General features: G+C 37.1%; 1 protein-coding gene and 1 pseudogene across 3 annotated transcripts; one reads left to right on the top strand and one right to left on the bottom strand.

The window, feature by feature from the left end:
- Positions 1-6,576: 6,576 nt before the first annotated feature.
- Positions 6,577-11,082, top strand: LOC125193608 (uncharacterized). Of its 2 annotated transcripts, none has more exons than XM_048091440.2 (4): positions 6,577-6,698; positions 6,841-8,532; positions 9,040-10,031; positions 10,788-11,082. In XM_048091440.2, exons 2-4 carry the CDS (start codon positions 7,042-7,044, stop codon positions 10,903-10,905), a joined length of 2,601 nt encoding a protein of 866 aa, XP_047947397.2. In that variant the 5' UTR covers positions 6,577-6,698; positions 6,841-7,041; the 3' UTR covers positions 10,906-11,082. The 2 variants fall into 2 exon arrangements, with proteins under 2 accessions (XP_047947397.2, XP_047947398.2); XM_048091441.2 differs by lacking the exon at positions 10,788-11,082 and adding an exon at positions 10,421-10,747.
- Positions 11,083-12,548: 1,466 nt separating this feature from the next.
- On the bottom strand, positions 12,549-14,781 carry LOC125197350 (CBL-interacting protein kinase 2-like; annotated as a pseudogene). Its single transcript, XR_016128995.1, has 2 exons — positions 14,662-14,781; positions 12,549-14,240 (listed from the first exon to the last, which is right to left on the bottom strand). The product of XR_016128995.1 is annotated as a CBL-interacting protein kinase 2-like (transcript).
- Positions 14,782-15,021: the final 240 nt, after the last annotated feature.

Raw genomic sequence — 15,021 nt, 5'->3', positions numbered from 1 at the left:
TATTATTTGATCCCTTATTTATTCTCTTCCATCAATAAATATAAATATTCTAGCATATCTTACCATATCTAAGAAGATCTTGTCATATCCTATTTAAATTAGGATTTTAATTTGATTCCTTGTGGAGGGATTCAAAAATCACACCACTTTCCACTATTATTGGGAGATTTATTATTTTATTCTGCTCCGTGATATTTTATTCTACTCCGTGAAATATCAAATTAAATCATAGGCTAATTAAATAGCCTAAGATTTCGAAAATCCCCTTATTTCTCCCATAATTCACGCCAACTCCTCCCACATATCTTCCCAAATCTTTAATTTATTTAATTAAAGATATTATTATATCTTGCACTCTATAAATACGTGAGAACCTCTATACCTAAAACCATAAATCACGTCTCTCTCTCTCTCAAATCACGTCTCCCACTTCTTCCACTCCTTCTTCAACTTGTTTTCTATTTTATTCAAGATCTCTTCATTCTCTACAAAGAATTGAAGTTGAAACTCAAGAATTGTTGATGAATCAAGGCTATTACTTTGTTCTATCGTTCGTTCTATCAAGAAAAGGTATTTTTACATCAATCTTTTCTCATCTAACCGATTAATCGGTGTTCTTGAACCCTCATGCATATAGATCGAGTGAAAAGGGGAAACCAATTGATGAATGGGATGCATATGTGTGTATGTGAATCATGTGTGTGTGTGTGTGCATGCCTCGGTGTGCGTGCATGTGTGTTGTGTGTGCGCGTGTGATGTGTGTTGTAAAACACTCACGCGTGACATATTTTGATGATAGATCTGGAGTTGTAGTGCGAATAAAGAGTGATGTGATAATCATGTCTTGATTTTGAATGGTGATATTAAAACGAATTGATGGGAAAAGGGAAACGTTGAGAACATGCATGATTTTCGAATCAATGTTTGAAACTGATTTGTGATACACATAATTTAAAGGTGATAACTCGCGTTCTCGGCGTGATACTAAGGGGAAGAGAATACTTGCGATCTAAGCCGCCGAGGTGGGCTTTTCTTTTAAAATAAGGACATCGTCCTAAATCTGTATTGATGAGAATGAGATTTGTGTTATCATGCTATGATTTGTTTTGTCGTGCCTATCCCTTGTGGCTATGCCACTATTGATTTAATCGAATTCGGATCCTTGTAGAGCCGCAAACTCTACTTGGGTTAGTGTACACCAATGTTAGACCGTGTGCCAGCGTACGGGTTGGCCGGTCTAGTGACCTGGATTGCGGCCGCATTCCTCGTCATGTAGAATGAGGATATGGTAAATGTCGATGTGAAATATGGTTGCGCGGCCGTGATATTTGAATAAAGGAAATATTTTGGTGTCTCGGGCCTTTCTAAAGATAAAACCCCGATGGACACTTGAAATAGCATGATAACTATTATTTTGATAAAACTGTTTTCGCCATAAGTCCACTGAGTATGTTTATAGTACTCAGCCCTGCATGTGTTTTCCCTTTGTGCAGGTTGAGCGGCGACGAGCGGTTGGCGGTGTTGAGCAAGTAAATTGAATAATATGATCGTTTTGAAACTCCGAGTGTAGTTGTGTCTTCATACATAGCTTCACCCTTCTCTTGGTTGCTTCCGCTGAAACATGAAACTTATTATTATTTGGTTGAGTATGAACTTATCCCTTTTGGTTTAGAATATTGAGACATGATGTGTTTTGGATTATATTAAACCCTTGTCTTTTGGAGCATAAATTATGATATCTATTCATCATTGGTTTTCTTGATTAAGCCGTTGTTTTGTTGCTTAAATAGTTCATTAAAACCCTAGCCTATGATCTTTGTTGCATTTAAGTCCGCCTAGTTAACGATCGCCGTATTTATTATACCCTAGAAGGGCAGATCGTTACATTAAATTTCTTCCTCCATTGCATCAAAACTAAAATTTCTTCCATTACAAAAAAGGTCTATGGCTAATGGGATTTGCATATTTTTGGTATCTGTTAAAAAATATATTACCAGTGGTATTTGTAAAAAGTCTTAATTTTATTTGAGGTGCTTTTGCACTATTTTTAAAAAATTTAACCTTTTTAGTTTATGAGATATTAGGCTTTATATTTATTATTCTCTCTAATCACTTATTTCTCTTTTCACATTTTCTTCTCTTTCTCTTTATTTAACTTTTTGTTTCTCTCTCCCATTCTCCATTAATTTTAAACTAAATCAAGTTTGACAATAAATATTCAATACACACATCAAACTAAAAATAATAACAAAAGTTTTAACTATATAAATATAAAAAAATGAATTAAAATAAAACTTAAAAATATTTTGACATAATCGTTTTGGCAAGATTTATTAGTATTTACATAAAAATATATTTTTTCAAAAATTTAATAGCAAGAATAATTACGAACATTAATGCATCTTAGATATTAGGTACCATAAATGTGCAAACTACATTGTCCATGGATATACACCCCTTTAGTGTTATACACAAAACAAATCAAAGTCATATGATAGATGGATTGGATGGATATGATTTAAATCAACCGAGCTACGTTATTCGGCCATTTTTGCATATTATCAGGCAAAATCGGTATCACACAATAATGTGTAGCAGTTTCAAAACTGCAGTTCCGAGATTTCAGCGGGATTAATTTGAGCGGCGATTTCACAAACCACTCTTTCACTATCAACTCACTCTCTCTTCTCTCTCATTTCTCTACGATGGAATCTAATATGTTTTGATTCATGGCTTGGAGGTTAGGGTTTGCTTCACATAGAGAACTGAGAGAGAAGAGAGAGTGAGTTGATAGTGAAAGAGTGGTTTGTGAAATCGCCGCTCAAATTAATCCCGCTGAAATCTCGGAACTGCAGTTTTGAAACTGCTACACATTATTGTGTGATACCGATTTTGCCTGATAATATGCAAAAATGGCCGAATAACGTAGCTCGGTTGATTTAAATCATATCCACCCAATCCATCTATCATATGACTGTGATTTGTTTTGTGTATAACACTAAAGGGGTGTATATCCATGGACAATGTAGTTTGCACATTTATGGTACCTAATATCTAAGATGCATTAATGTTCGTAATTATTCTTGCTATTAAATTTTTGAAAAAATATATTTTTATGTAAATACTAATAAATCTTGCCAAAACGATTATGTCAAAATATTTTTAAGTTTTATTTTAATTCATTTTTTTATATTTATATAGTTAAAACTTTTGTTATTATTTTTAGTTTGATGTGTGTATTGAATATTTATTGTCAAACTTGATTTAGTTTAAAATTAATGGAGAATGGGAGAGAGAAACAAAAAATTAAATAAAGAGAAAGAGAAGAAAATGTGAAAAGAGAAATAAGTGATTAGAGAGAATAATAAATATAAAGCCTAATATCTCATAAACTAAAAAGGTTAAATTTTTTAAAAATAGTGCAAAAGCACCTCAAATAAAATTAAGTCTTTTTACAAATACCACTGGTAATATATTTTTTAACAGATACCAAAAATATGCAAATCCCATTAGCCATAGACCTTTTTTGTAATGGAAGAAATTTTAGTTTTGATGCAATGGAGGAAGAAGTTTAATGTAACGATCCGCCCTTCTAGGGTATAATAAATACGGCGATCGTTAACTAGGCGGACTTAAATGCAACAAAGATCATAGGCTAGGGTTTTAATGAACTATTTAAGCAACAAAACAACGGCTTAATCAAGAAAACCAATGATGAATAGATATCATAATTTATGCTCCAAAAGACAAGGGTTTAATATAATCCAAAACACATCATGTCTCAATATTCTAAACCAAAAGGGATAAGTTCATACTCAACCAAATAATAATAAGTTTCATGTTTCAGCGGAAGCAACCAAGAGAAGGGTGAAGCTATGTATGAAGACACAACTACACTCGGAGTTTCAAAACGATCATATTATTCAATTTACTTGCTCAACACCGCCAACCGCTCGTCGCCGCTCAACCTGCACATAGGGAAAACACATGCAGGGCTGAGTACTATAAACATACTCAGTGGACTTATGGCGAAAACAGTTTTATCAAAATAATAGTTATCATGCTATTTCAAGTGTCCATCGGGGTTTTATCTTTAGAAAGGCCCGAGACACCAAAATATTTCCTTTATTCAAATATCACGGCCGCGCAACCATATTTCACATCGACATTTACCATATCCTCATTCTACATGACGAGGAATGCGGCCGCAATCCAGGTCACTAGACCGGCCAACCCGTACGCTGGCACACGGTCTAACATTGGTGTACACTAACGCAAGTAGAGTTTGCGGCTCTACAAGGATCCGAATTCGATTAAATCAATAGTGGCATAGCCACAAGGGATAGGCACGACAAAACAAATCATAGCATGATAACACAAATCTCATTCTCATCAATACAGATTTAGGACGATGTCCTTATTTTAAAAGAAAAGCCCACCTCGGCGGCTTAGATCGCAAGTATTCTCTTCCCCTTAGTATCACGCCGAGAACGCGAGTTATCACCTTTAAATTATGTGTATCACAAATCAGTTTCAAACATTGATTCGAAAATCATGCATGTTCTCAACGTTTCCCTTTTCCCATCAATTCGTTTTAATATCACCATTCAAAATCAAGACATGATTATCACATCACTCTTTATTCGCACTACAACTCCAGATCTATCATCAAAATATGTCACGCGTGAGTGTTTTACAACACACATCACACGCGCACACACAACACACATGCACGCACACCGAGGCATGCACACACACACACACACGATTCACATACACACATATGCATCCCATTCATCAATTGGTTTCCCCTTTTCACTCGATCTATATGCATGAGGGTTCAAGAACACCGATTAATCGGTTAGATGAGAAAAGATTGATGTAAAAATACCTTTTCTTGATAGAACGAACGATAGAACAAAGTAATAGCCTTGATTCATCAACAATTCTTGAGTTTCAACTTCAATTCTTTGTAGAGAATGAAGAGATCTTGAATAAAATAGAAAACAAGTTGAAGAAGGAGTGGAAGAAGTGGGAGACGTGATTTGAGAGAGAGAGAGACGTGATTTATGGTTTTAGGTATAGAGGTTCTCACGTATTTATAGAGTGCAAGATATAATAATATCTTTAATTAAATAAATTAAAGATTTGGGAAGATATGTGGGAGGAGTTGGCGTGAATTATGGGAGAAATAAGGGGATTTTCGAAATCTTAGGCTATTTAATTAGCCTATGATTTAATTTGATATTTCACGGAGTAGAATAAAATATCACGGAGCAGAATAAAATAATAAATCTCCCAATAATAGTGGAAAGTGGTGTGATTTTTGAATCCCTCCACAAGGAATCAAATTAAAATCCTAATTTAAATAGGATATGACAAGATCTTCTTAGATATGGTAAGATATGCTAGAATATTTATATTTATTGATGGAAGAGAATAAATAAGGGATCAAATAATATATTAAGATAATTCCTTCTCCCATATATAGGAGATTTTCGAAAATCTCCATGCAATAAGGTGGTTTCGAAAATTCCATAGAGGAATTAGAGAATAATTGGACTTTGGATTTAATTTGGATAATTATCCCAAGCAAATAATTAAATCCAAGAAAAATAGGATTCCTTCTCCAATAATAATAGGGGTCGAAAATTCCAATAGTATGTGTAGGATATTTATGAAAATCCTATTTAGTCTCACTCGTCCCTTGGGAAATAATTCGCCGATATATATATATTACCCCGCATTGAAAATTCACACAATCATTTCACAAATATCCGCCATTTTTACTTCCACCTCATATTCTCAACACATTGACCTTTCTACGGCCACGTCATATTTTCCACATCTTTGACTATTCAACAGCCACGTCACATTTTCCACATTTTTTACTATTCAAATAAATCTTAACTCCAAATCGCAATTAGGTCACAAAGAAATCATGCAATTAAAACACTCATCAATTAATCCACATGCTCCATAGCATTAAAAGCATTTAATGCAAAATTTTATAATCCGAAAAAATAGGGTTCAAAAAAGCGGGGCGTTACATTTAATATTGTTTGAAATGCCTACATTATATATATTTGAATTTTCTTAAATTATAAGTAATAAAGGATAAATTTGTAATGTATTAACTTAATTAATTACTATAAATTTGTTTTAAATATAAAATATCTAAAATGTCCAATATATGTATAAAAATTGTTAATTTAGTGCATTAAATCTTAAATAAATGTTATTACCGGTGAAATTAAGATGGACTGAATTCAGTATATTATTTATAGAGTCGAAGGTAATCTCATCCTATTCTATAAATTATATACCATATTTTGCATTTTACTCACCCAATCTGAATTTATATTTTGTGATAATTAATGATTGTAGATTTGGAGGTAATAATGAAGACTCATAAAAACCTAAGTTTGAAATATTTTACTCCTAATTAAGTAGGCAAGTGAGTCAATGTTTAATTTGTTAAGCAAAAACTCGGGCGCAGAGAATCACTCCTCTCATAACCCGGTTCAATATGTCCGGTCTGACTCATGCATATAAACGATGAGTATTTTCCCTTCCCTAAAATGTTTCTCTCTCTTATCTCTATGACAAATATTTTCTCTCTCATCCAAAATCATCAAATCATCGCCTGAGAAGTTCGCCGCCAACCTCTTTTTTTTTTGCTGATGGCCGGAACATTGGTACGCGCCGTAGTTCGTTTCTCGTGCTGTGTTGATTTTCTCTCGATTTTTTTAATTTTGATTGATTGTTATTCGTTTCGTGTCATTTAGGGTATAGAAATTCTGGAAAACATGATTGTTTATCTGCTAATTTTTTAATTAGGTGGTTACACGTAAATTGCGTCGCTAGCGTTTGGAGGAATTGCTGAAATCGGTTGCATTTGAAGCATTTCTGAGTTTCTAGGGTTTTGTGTTAGTGGTTGGGGAAGTTGGGGGATTATTTCAAGTTGCGATTGATTGATTGATATTCTTTAATTGCGTTGAAGACTGGGGAAAGGAAGAGAGGCGTGGGTTGAGGAGGATAATGTGTATACTTTGCGTGATTCAGAAGTGGTCGCGGAGGATTGCTACCATGTTGCCATGGCTAGTAATACCACTGATTGGGCTATGGGCTCTGTCGCAGCTCTTGCCCCCTGCGTTCCGATTTGAAATCACGTCGCCAAGGCTTGCTTGCTTGTTAGTGCTGTTGGTAACACTTTTCTGGTATGAGGTTCTCATGCCTCAGTTGTCAGCGTGGAGGGTCAGGAGGAATGATAGGCTTAGGGAAAGGAAAAGGTTTGAGGCTATTGAAAGGCAGAAGTTGAGGAAGACTGCCACCCGGAGGTGTAGGAATTGCTTGACAGCGTATCGGGATCAGAATCCTGGTGGGAGCAAGTTCATGTGCTCTTATTGTGGCCATATTTCTAAGAGGCCAGTTCTGGATTTGCCTGTCTCTCCAGGGATGGGTAATTCAGGGATATTGAAGGATCTCGTTGGCAAAGGTGGGAAGATATTGAATGGGAAGAATTGGTCAGACAATGGGTGGATATGTGGGCAGGATTGGCTGGAGAACAGTAATTGGGTTGTTGGGCCTTTTGCCGGAAAGTCCAATCGGAAGAGGAATGGCATTGGTGGTGGCTTATTTGGAGGGGATGATGATCATTGTCTTGCAGAAAAATCTTATTCTCGTGTTTTTCTTTTTGCTTGCAAAATATTAACTGCTTTTTTACTGAGCATCATGTGGATTTGGAGAAAGGTTTTTAGGATTAGTTCGTCCGGTGATGATACATCATCTGATTCAGAACGCAGAGGAATGCTGGACAATCAAAGCGAAAATGGGGGGAACGGTCAGGAGAGTAGAGGAGAGAAAGCTCGAAGAAAAGCTGAGGAGAAGAGGCAGGCTAGATTAGAGAGGGAACTACTGGAAGAGGAGGAAAGAAAGCAGCGCGAAGAGGTCGCAAGGCTAGTTGAAGAACAGAGGAGATTACGAGATGAGAAACTGGAAGCTGAAAAAGATCGCAGTAAGGGGTCTCCCCGAGCTAAGGAAAGAGATAGTAGAAAAGAATCTGAAAGAAAGCGCCAGGAAAGAAGGAAGGAGAAAGACAGAGGATCAAGTAAAAGCAACTCAGATGTTGAGGAGTTGGAAAAGCGAGTCGGCAAAGAAAGTGACAATAACAAGAGGAGTGACAGTGATAGACGGGACCAACAGAGAAGTACACCTGAAAGTATGAAAGCTCATGGTACAGAACTGGGGCATGGATTTAAGGGTGCTGCTGCAGGCAATCATAACCGAGGGAATGCTGGAACAAGATATTTTGATCGCATGAGGGGCACATTTTTATCTTCTTCTAGAGCATTTACTGGGGGTGGTTTTTTTGGAAAGAACACGAACATGCCAATTGTTTCAAGAGAACAGAAACCAAGCCCATTGCTAGAAAATGCTCAAACTGTTGCATATAGAAAAGAAGTGGCACAGCCTGACCAGGCTTCTGGTAGACCAACTGTAAATGTAGATGACAAGGGTTCTAACCGCCCGGTAAGTTGCTTCACGTGTTATGTTTTCTTTCTTTTGTTTGCTGTGTTTTTTTGGGGGGTGGGGGCTCAGTTGATGGGTGGGATCTGCTGTTGAACGCTAATTGCATTCTGTAAAGTATATATGATCTGTCAAAAGTTTTACTACTAATCAGTTATTTGATGTTCTGGGATATTTCATTTGCAGTTCCTAGTCTAATACTTATCCCTCATATAAAAATAGCACATCTTGAAATGACACGGGTTTTAATGCGAAACTGTTAAAGTAGGTGAGAGATAGTAAGAAAACGCGAGTGGAGAATGGGGTCCACCTCACTACAGAGAAAAAAGGTTACCAAAGATAGATATGTCTATTTTTATGGGACGGGGGGAGTAGTTTGAAATGCAACATGGGAAACTGAAATTGTGAGCTTGTAGAGAGATTGTTAGGCAGTCATTATCAGCGTCTAATCATTTAGTTGACATATTGTTTGAGATGAAATTCTCATTTATGCAATTGGTTCTTCTACAGGTGCTCATTGAACACCAACCAAGTACAGCCCCTAAAAAGTCGTGGCAGCAACTATTTGCACGTTCACCGCCTGTTAGTGCCCCCTCCAACACAAATGTTATAAGCAGACCAACTGGGAATCATAAAGCAGAAGTTCAGAACACCCCTTTTCCTGGTAACCCTTCCACAACACAATCAGTTGACAATCCTATCGATTTTGGGCTGCAGTCTCCATTTAGTCTACCATCATTTCCCTTTGAATCGAGTAGTAGCAGTACAGTTCTTCCGTTATCTTCCGAATCTATTCAACCTAAAAGGGCAGATAAACAACATCAATTTCTGCTAGAGGAGACAGAGGTTTTTGAAGACCCCTGTTATGTTCCAGATCCAATATCCTTGCTTGGACCAGTTTCTGAATCACTCGATAGCTTTCAGCTGGATCTGGGTTTTGTCGATACTGGAATGGAAAAACCATCTGCGGTGAAGACTAAATCTGCACCTTCCAAAGTTACCAAGCCATCGCCAATAGAGTCTCCATTATCGCGGTCACGTGTTTCAGAGGATAGCTCTAATGGCTTAAATGGCAATGGCACCTGGCAGATGTGGAATAGCTCTCCTCTTGTTCAGGATGGTCTTGGTTTGGTTGGTGGGCCTGTCAACTGGCTTTTGCATCCAGAGATGAACTTGTTGAACAAGGAAGATAATATGCGTCATGTACCACATAAAACAATGGCTTCACTGTTCAAGAAGGATGAACAAGCCTCTTCCGGACCTCATCCTCCCCAGCATGTTCTATTTGGGAATTCTCAAAATGGTGGAACAATTAATACATCTGGGCCTGGAATTTCTGATGGACCGTGGTTGCCAAGAACTTTATTTGGACAAACTTCTGATAATCAAGCGGCAATGAAGCCTATGGGGGAAATTGTTCAGAATGGCCTAATTTATGGAAATACTAGCGGACCTCCTGCTAACCATCAATTTGACATGTCTACTTCTAGTTGTTGGACTAGGTAAGCATAATATGCTGAATTATATTGCATACCTTTCTCTTGGTTTCAGTTTCCTGGTATGGCATAGTCAATTATAGAGAAATTTACTGGATGTGTGCCACACATTATCTGAATAGATATTGCTATGTGTCTCTTACTTCACATGTCTAATATTGGGAGTAATGTGTGTTTATTCGTATATTTGAATTGGATCATTAGCTTGGAATTGTTCTTTAGCCCACACTACGGCATCAGACACTCGTCGGAATGTTAATAGCTTATTCTAGGAATACTTTATACAGTGGGTACTTCTTTAGTGAACAAAAGTATATTTGGCCAAAGACTACATTCTTCTTTTGCCTGCTCATTTGGAGAATTTGGCCCTCCTAATTATGCCTCTTTTCTTTTAGGGATGTCTTTCATAGGTCAGAGTCATGATGGAAGTTGGAGTAGGATTGGAATTGAGTTGATACTTCTCTACTGGTGCTCTCGATTGTAGTTGTCGAGTGCATGAGAACTCGACATGTCCATGATGTACTATGGGCTACAAAAAAATCCCCAGCTATGATTGGTCTTGTTAAGAATTCTCATTTTGAATATGATTTAAGATTGGATATTGCAGTCTCGTGTGCCATAGCCACCTATTCTAGTTCCTAACAGAAACTGATTAGGGCTGTAAAATCGTTCTTGTCAAATTCATTTGTATAAATTGGACGGTGTTTGTAAAATGGTTTGAATGAGCAATGTCTCATTTTGCTGTGGTGTTTGTGTTTGCAGAAAAGAATGGACAGTGGCGGGTTCACGAGAAAATGTTGGAAGCTCTCCTATGAATAGGCCTCACATCGGAGGCCTCTACTCACCACCGGATGTACAGTCTCTTTGGTCATATGAGTAGATAGGAAAGGAAAAAAAGAAAAAGAAGGAAACAATGAAAGACAAATAGCCTCTTGTGGACTCGATTTCCTCCTGTTGTGAAGAGGCAAATAGCCTCTTTTCTGGAGATCTATATAATACAGGATTCCAATTGTATCTTCCTTCTTTTCTATACAAGGGAGATTTTAATTTTAGAAAATTACTTGTGATCATATATGCATGCCGCGTTTCCAGGTATAATTAATTCCATTTATATGCTTTTCTTGTTATATACTTTCTCCGTACCATAGAAATAGTTCATTTAGGGGTTGACACGAGTTTTAATGTGTAATTGGTAAAGTAAGAGAGAAGGAGAAAAAATAGTTGAAATTGTATAGTAGATTGTGGGGTCTATGTGATAAAGTAAAAGAGGATGAGAATAAAAGATTCTAAATGGATATGAACTATTTCTATTTCTGTGGAACGGATGAAAAAAAAATATGACCTGTTTCGTTATACGGAGGGAGTAATCCCTATAATAATTCAGTGCATGTTTTTTTTTTTTAGAGAGAGGGATAAGCTTGATCACCTTGATTCATATGTATATGGATCGTGAGAAAATTTCAGTATATACTTAGTAATAGAATTTTGAAATATATTTGGATTGGGATCGTGGTGGTGTTTGAATTTTGATTGTCTAGTTGTGAAATATATCACCAAAGGTTATAGTTCTACTTGAGAAGATCCTATGTTACTCTTTTTTCCAATTTTGGCTCGATCTTGACGAGATTTACATTGCAAAAATATCTAAATTAAATGAACCATCTCAATCTAGATGAACTCCATAAGATATAACTAGGGATGTCAATCGGGCTAACCCGTTCGGGTTAGGGCCAGCCCACTATGGTCGCCGGGCTATTTGGGTGCGGGCCATTCGGGTTATAGATTTTTCGGGTCATAAATTTTCAATCCTAACCCGTCGCATTTTGGGCTAACCCATCGGGCTATTCGGGCCTAAAAGCTTTCGAAAATAATCTCTTGTATCAAAATTTTCTTCTATAAAATGATTTTAATTTTAGATACTTTTTTCTTTTTAGTTTAAAATCATATAAAATTTTCAAATTTTCATAGTTTTCTTCAATAATACTTGAAAAGAAGTCTTTCATCTTGATCAACTACAATATAAATTAAAGCTTGTGTTCGTGTCATTATTATGGCATTGTTCGTAACTAATTCTTTATGAAATTTAAAAATCATATCTTACATGAATCATTATTAAAATGATAAATATATAAGATTTTGATGGGTTAGTTCTTAATTTTATCTTGGCTTTGGTAGTGGTAAGACACTAGTGGCGGATGATGGGACGGTGCAATAATGAGTTGAGATGGAACTTGAAAGCTGATATTGTGGGATCGAGTGAAAAAAGTGTAGAATGAAGATTGAATAAGACTAATGATTGTATAGAATGAGATTGAGGATTCAAAAATATAAAACCCCCTAAAACTTAATAGTATTTTATAATTAAAACTCACAACCCATCAGGTCGACCCGCAACCCGTTCGGGCCAACCCGTTTAACCCGCCAAACCATTCGGGCCAACCCATTTAGCCCGTTTTGTATTCAGGTAATAAAATTATAGCCCTAACCCGCTCATATTACCGGGTTTTCGGGCCGGCCCACGGGTTTCGAGTTGAATTGACATCCCTAGATATAACAATGTGAGATCCGAAAATTAGAATAAAGATACAAATGTGTAACAATCAGATGGAATTCAAAATACAAGCATCAAAAATAAAACCTAGGCTTCTGAAACTTGACATGTCTGAAACTCCTCTATTTCCCCAGTTTGGTGTGGTGGTGGAGGCTCCTCCCCTTGCCATGTCCAAACAATATCCTTCAGAGATGGTCTCATCTCTTTCTTCACCAGCTTCTCAAACTCCAATGTATCTCCGTTCGACTTCTTCATCTCGACTAAATGAAAGTTCGGGGCAACCTCATAGATCTCTGCATCAATGGACAACACCCCTTTGCTCCCTTCCCTCGATCTCCATCCTTCTTCATCATCTTCAGTTTCAGACGCGTGGCTACTTCCTCTAGCTTCGAGGTGATGATCTTGGCGGTTTTGTTGGACGTGAACTTGATCTCTTTCTTCGGCTCACCGTCCTCGAACAAGCCAGAGAGGTCGAAGCCAGCTGAGAGGGAGATTATTTCAAAGGCATTCAGATTCACGGGTTCAGACTTCTTCATGTCTATATCAAGAATTGCTTCTTTCGTGTTGGCGTTTTTCGAGGATCTTGATTTCAGACCTTTACGAAACCAAGAATTCTCCATGATCTTGGATGTGGAGATCCTTGTGTTCGGATTTGGACACAAAATCTTGGAAATCAGCCTACGCGCATCAGGTGGGATCCAGTTCGGAGACTTGAACTCTGCCTTGCCAATTTTCCTGTACATCTCCATCAAGTTTGAATCCTGGAATGGAAGATGACCGGAAGCAACACAAACAAGATCACACCACAAGACCAGATGTCGGCCTTTGCACCATCATATCCTCGTCTGCTGATGACCTCAGGTGCAACGTAGGCAGGTGTTCCACACATTGTGTGAAGCAGTCCGTCTTGTTGCCTTGTTTCCACTAGAGCCCTCAATCCAAAGTCAGAGATTTTCAAGTTCCCATTTTCATCCAGCAGTAAGTTCTCAGGTTTCAGATCCCGGTGATAAACACCCCTACTATGGCAGAAATCAACAGCATTGATCAGCTGTTGAAAAAGTTTCCTCGCAGCGTCCTCTTTCATCTTCCCCTTTGTCACCTTGTTGAAAAGCTCGCCTCCTCTTACATACTCCATTACGAAATAGATCTTCCCCTTGGTGGCCATAACCTCTTAAAGCTGCACAACATTCGGATGCCTAACAAGTTTCATCACAGAAATCTCTCTCTTGATCTGTTCAACCATCCCAACCTTGACAATCTTCTCTTTGTCAATCACTTTAATGGCCACACTTTCACTGTTGTTGATATCTCTCGCGTGGTAGACCTTCGCAAAGGTACCTTGCCCGAGCAACTTCCAAACTCATACCTTTGCATCAAGACACCTCCTTTACTATCCATTCGACTCAAGACCTACTTTACAAACTAAACTTCAAGAAAGCATCAACTCAACCGTCTTCGTCTTCGTCTTCACAAACATCATCATAAGTTCATAACAATGCCTAACTAGCTTTGTCTTCTCATATAAGATATAGATGGAAAGAGGACTTAACTGGCCGATCTCATCGAAGACAAAGAAGGGCAGCTCGGATAGAGCTTGCACCTCATTAAAGCCGGAGAAAGACTGTCTCGCCGAAAAACACATCTTTCAGCATTCCCCAAGAACCCTAAATTCAAGTATAATTAACCTTAGATAGGAATGAATGTGGTAGCTCTAACTTGAAATAATCACAAAGTTTATGATCAGAATTCATAAAATATATGGCCTCTTCAGGAAAGTTGAGAATTCTACAACATGAAAACAATTTTGTAGAATTATATAACGATTTTCCACCAGGCTATTAGAGATTCAACAAGATCAAAGCTTAAAAATATAATCTTTGGTGTGCGTTTATTCTACATATCCAACACATACATACAATTATTCAATTCAAGAAGCCTAAATTCCCATACGCCACACATATAAAAAGGGAAAATCCCAGAATCATAAACCGTGAATGGATCTGATAAACAGTACCTGAAAAAAAGAATCTTTCACACAGCCCAACAAAAATAGCAGAAAACGAATCAATCTACAAATTCAGATACCTTTTTCAATTGGAAAACCAGGGTGGAAGGAGCTGAGTGCGCGTCTCTGAAAGAGCAGAAATTAAGCTGATGTTTAGAATTATACACATACATAAAAGAAAAGTTTTGAGAATATTTATAAAATTGGCATTTTAAGTTAAAAATTATTTCCTCCTTTCCATCTTTAAGCATATAGTACTATTTTTCTTTTTGAGATAGTCGCATCCCAAAAGACACATTTTTTCGCCACGAACTTTTATGTATTATTGTTTTGTAAGTTACTGATTAGAAAATAAAGTAAAAAAGATGAAAAAGTACACGAAGTGTTCTTTCTATTTTAACAAACGTTTCATCTTTAATGGGATAATCCAAAAAGAAAAA

Source organism: Salvia hispanica, chromosome 4 (genome assembly GCF_029641045.1).
Source record: "Salvia hispanica isolate PSC_SH4W2 chromosome 4, Shi_PSC_v1, whole genome shotgun sequence".
NCBI lineage: Eukaryota > Viridiplantae > Streptophyta > Magnoliopsida > Lamiales > Lamiaceae > Salvia > Salvia hispanica.
The sequence above is the reverse complement of the archived record's forward strand: the minus strand, read 5'-3'. Positions and strand labels throughout refer to the sequence as shown.